This window comes from Condylura cristata, unplaced genomic scaffold (assembly GCF_000260355.1).
Source record: "Condylura cristata isolate star-nosed mole 26May11 unplaced genomic scaffold, ConCri1.0 scaffold00031, whole genome shotgun sequence".
Taxonomy (NCBI): Eukaryota; Metazoa; Chordata; class Mammalia; order Eulipotyphla; family Talpidae; genus Condylura; species Condylura cristata.
The window spans coordinates 25,829,579-25,834,593 of NW_004567132.1; the positions used below are offsets into that span (position 1 = coordinate 25,829,579).

The following is a 5,015-nucleotide window of genomic DNA, read 5'->3' on the forward strand; positions in this document are numbered from 1 at the left end:
GGCATGATGTTACATTTTATTTATTTATCTTAATGATGTTATTTTTATTTATTTATTATACAAGAGCTGGGATGTAGGCCAGAGGTTCCTGGAGAGGGGACGAGAGGATTCATCAGAGACAGAGTGGCAGACAGTGGGGAGAGGCAGATCCACGGAAACACTGCTGAGGGGAGCAGCAGGCAAGACAGGAGAGGTCTGCTGCTCCTTGTGGGATGTGGGTCTCGTGTGTCAGCTTCCTGGCTGGGGATGGAACTCATGCTGCAGTGACTGTGAATAGCTTGATAGATCCCAGACGTTAACCCCTGCACACCTGGAGGGCCCTTGATGTGGTATTTTATAACAATACAATATATAGTTTCTTAGAAGATAAACTGGGTGACTGGGAAAACAAAGTATAGCATGTCCTTAAATAAAGTCACTTCATTCAACACTGTTTTGTTATGATGTTGAAAGAATAAATGAATAGCTGGCCAAGGCCACTGTCTGGGTGGAGTTTGTAGGTTCTCTCCATGTCTGTTTGGTTTTGTCTGAGAACTTGGTGTTCCCAAATCCCAAAGAAGTGCATGTGAGGTTCATGTATCTCAATTGTCCAGGTCCCCATGAGCATGGGGGTCTACACCCGCACCCTGGGATGGAAGGGTGTCCTATCCAGGGTGGGGTCCTGTCTTGCCCCTCAGCTGCAGAAGTTCAGCTGTTACCCTGAAGCTGTTAACCGGAATGAGTGGATTGGAAAGGAACAAATGGTTGTTCAGAAGTTTGGTGATGTTCTTGTGACCAGAAATTTAACTCTTTTTATATCAGCTAGCCTATGGTATAATTATTTTTAAATACATTTTGTTTCAACAGTCAGTTTCCAAGAACTTTCCATGTTGTTAAGTGAGGACTCACTGTAATAACCATTAAAACAAGAAGGAGAGAGAAGTCTCAGGTGCAAAGATACAGTTTATTTATTCATTTTGCCCTCCCCCAACATTAGCATGATTAAAGCCAAAGAGGAGGAGGGGGACAAAGTATGGAGAGGGATGGGAGATTGCCATGGGGGGGGAAGGGTGGGAAAAGGGTGGGAAACCTGAGTGGGGGAGACTGGGACTGAGGTGGGGTGATGGGGCCTGAGAGGCCTCTCCTCTAACACTCATTCTTGTTGAAGCTCTTGATCAGGGGGGAGCTCAAGCTCTGGTGGCTGATCTCACAGGAGAAGATATTATGACTATTGTAATCTGTGCTGGGAATCGACAGGGTGCTGCTGAGACTGTAGGTGCTGTCCTTGCTGTCCTGCTCTGTGAAACTGTTTTCCACGCCGTTATTTTGGGCAATACCATCCATTTTCCACTTGACACTGATGTCTTTGGGGTAGAAGTTATTCACCATGCACACCAAAGTGGCACTTCCGGTGGTTAACTGATCATCAGATGGTTGAAAGATGAAGGCAGAAGGCTTAGCCACATCTCCTGGAAAAGGAAGCAGGGAGAGTAGAGTTTAAGTAACAGGGACATGCCCCAGAGGGTGCGCTGTCCGTGAGCAACCTCAGGGCTTTTCAGGACAGACAAGCAGAGGGCCTCGTGCTGACTCTGTGAAGGTAGCAATGAGGCAGGGAGGAAGCATATATATAACCTTGATTTTGAATTTCTCTTATGAGTCCCATGCCCTTTCAGAGCATTTGAAATTGTTCTGTCCCAACTCTGCGGCCATGCAGAGGTAGGTTTTTTTTTTGACCTAACCTTTCTTTCCTTCAACTGTTCTCAGCTTCCTACAGGAAACTCAGTGCCTCCAACCAAGACACAAATGCCATTTTGTCTTAGTCCCTTGGAATGCTGAAGTGCTTTTTCACCCTTCATGATCAGATCTGCAATCTTCTAGGCCCCCACCCCCACTCCTCCAAGGGCTCAGAGAGAGCCTGGGCCCTGAGCTGATGCTGTCACCACACAGTCTGGGTTCAGCCAGCCGGGAGGGGTCAACTGTAGTTTTGACCACCTGCCAAGGAGGAACTAGCTAGCTTCACTTCGGACCATGAGCAGCTGCCAGATGGTCTCCTGGAAATCCCCCTCAATGGGCGGTCAAGCCCTGGGGCAGGACCGTAAGAGTTAAAATAACAAATCAAAACTTTTGCTGGAACAAGTCAGCAAATATCTGAATAGGCTTTTCTATAGTTAGACTCCACGTTAACCAATAGTTTAATGTAAGATACTGAATATCTTACACTTTAATGTATTTTTCTTTTAACCTCATTACTAACTTTTTCAGAGATTTTATAAAATAACTTTGGTAGTAACATCAGGCGAATTCTAGCAAAAATGGAAGAGGAACTGTTCTATAAAGATATTTCTATCTGGAGAAACCTTTGATAGCTTTAAAGTTTCCAACCTGCATTAAGGTATTAAATAATTAGTATGTTGAAGATGGAAATTCTTGAAAGACATCATATTAACTTTTAGTGGAGTTTAAAATCATAGACATGGACAATTTTAAAAAGGTCTTCCACAGAGCTTCAAAATAATTTAAAATACTTAGTTTAAAACAGTTCGCATGCCATTAAATTTTTGTAATTTAAAAGTACAATTTTGAAAATGAAAAACATGTCACAAACTCACCTTACCTTAAAAAAAATCAGTACATTCACATGATAGTTACTATAAATTATGTAAAAATTAATTAAACAAAATCTGAGTAGCCAGACTGCTGACCTTACATTAGATTTTTGCTGATGTGTATTTTACCCTGAGTTATATATATTTCTTTCTGTGAGTTTGAGTCTTTATCATTTAAACAGATTTGATGAGAGGATAACGTAAAATCGCGTATCACTGAAAAAAAATAGCTGTAGGTTCTTTTAAGGTATGCCAATGGAAATTTTCATTAAGAGGATATAATAATGCATATGAATTTTATTTCTGAAATCTCTAATCAGTTTTTTTCTGCTTTTCCAATGTTAGTTCAGTGCCCAGTGCATTTCTGTTCTATTCTGTTTGTGGCATTGTCTGTACCACTGTGTCAGGAAAGCTGCTGTAGCAGCGCTAAAGGGACACTCAGAGATTCGCCAAGGCCCTTAGTGGCCAGGCTAACTGCCATGAGAGCGCCCTGGCCACGAAAATCAGCCACGAGAGCACCGTGGCCACAAAAATCAGCCCGGAGAGCACCGTGGCCACGAAAGTCAGCACAGAGAGTACTGTGGCCACAAAATCAGCACAGAGGGTGCTGTGGCCATGAAAATCAGCCAGGAGCATGCCGTGGCCACGAAAACCACTCAGTCACAAAAGCGCCATGGCCACAAAAATCAGTCACTCATGAGGGCCACAGACCTCGCTAATTGCAGTACCACCTCTTTGGCGGACTAAAATTATGGCCAAATAACAACTAGGAAATAAAAGAACATCCTCATTAAAATATTTCTTATTTTTCTACAAGTCTGTGGGTACTTAAAAATACAATTATTTAATTTTCCCTCACTTAAAATTCCTCAAAACTGAGTTTTGGGGGCTCATCATCTTTCTTCCTTATGATAAATCATTTTAACTTTAGTCTAGTATAAAAATTGGAGCTGTCAAGATATACAAGAGCTATATCTTGTGGACAGTTAGCACTCATTTTAGAGTCTAAACTGCTGCTAGTTCTCAATTAAGCTGCATCTTTCCCATGGCAAAAAAGTAAACTTTTCTAACTTGTAATTGAATTTTTAATGTGTTATTGATTTTTGCTATCTCATAAAACAATTTATTGGACAGAAGAGAGAAAACAGACTAGGAAATACATTTCTCTACCTTTCTCTAGCAAACACAATGAGCAAAAATCATTACAGTTTTTGGCAAAACTGACTGAAAAAATTAACTTATTTTTGCTTTTTAGCACTATAAGACTTCTTTCTTCATCTACATTAATTTTTTCTCTTTGAGCTAGTCTCTTGAGATTAAATTAACTTTTTTTGGCCTACAAATCAATTTTAGGAGCTGAGTTTAACTTTTGGAACTGCTAAAACGCGTCTCCTTTCACAAAACACATACTTAGTCGTTAAAAATTGATACTGGCACTTAGACCCAAATTTCAGAAGGCAATAGAGAAGAATTACTTACATTTAATCTCCAGACATGTCCATGGTCAAAGGTGATCCACAACATTATCTTAATTTCTTTCTTTTCCCTCAATTAAAAACCTTCGTTTGCCTCAGTAGACCGAGATACCAGAAATCTGGCAGTTTGGCTGACGGGTTAACTCACTAGCTCTTTGTTCTTCCCTGAGACAAACTGATTTTCAGTCCCTGGCTCATCTGAACTTCCGAAGAACCCTGTTCTGTCCTAATTCACCTCAGTTCATGTCCTAAACACGAAGCCCCCCATTTTGCAACTTTATGAGAAAAAGGAGCAGGAAAGGGCACTTACGTTTGAGCTCCACCTTGGTCCCGGGGCCGAACGTGAGCCACAGTGAGATCTTACTCACAGGCCCATCAACAAAAACCTCCTGAACCCAGTCGTCTGAGAAAGTCTATTCAGGCTAAGATTTAACTACTTTTCCCCATTCATACTAAATCCTACTCAACTCACAAACTCAACAATTGGTTGACTTGCGCGTCTTAAAGTTGGCTGTTTTCTATTTATATTTGAGTCACCAGAAATGGCCCATTTAACCAAAATGTCACCAACGGTCATAGATACCTCACAAATAATTGAGCTAAAATATACTCATTTTTGAGCTCCACTTTGGTCCCTTTGCCGAAAGTGAACCGCAGTGACTTTCCTTCATTTCCACCCATACAAAACCCTGCTCTGAAAGTCCAGCCACCCCTTACTCCCACTAAGTAAGTCATTTTGATTTGGAAATCTTAAAAATGAGCCCTTGACTGGTCTTCTGTGGGGACAACTTTCCTTCCTCAGGCTCTAGTCTGGGAATGAAATTTGTTTAATCCCTAACGTTTGAGCAAAGAAGACCCACACAAAGGAATAAAAAGCAAATCAAGTAGAAACAGCAGAGAATCAGCAGAAAACAGCACTCACGTTTCAGCTCCAGCTTGGTCCCGCCGCCGAACG

The 5,015-nt window shown here is 41.5% G+C and overlaps 1 gene segment (V, D, J or C); it reads right to left on the reverse strand.

Moving 5' to 3' along the window:
* Nucleotides 1–924: 924 nt before the first annotated feature.
* LOC101629793 overlaps nucleotides 925–5,015 on the reverse strand; it is a 38,772-nt gene continuing 34,681 nt past the window's right edge. Inside the window, 2 exon segments of the V gene segment in view lie at nucleotides 925–1,448; nucleotides 4,371–4,419. Of these exon segments, the coding sequence occupies nucleotides 1,126–1,448; nucleotides 4,371–4,419 (372 nt within the window).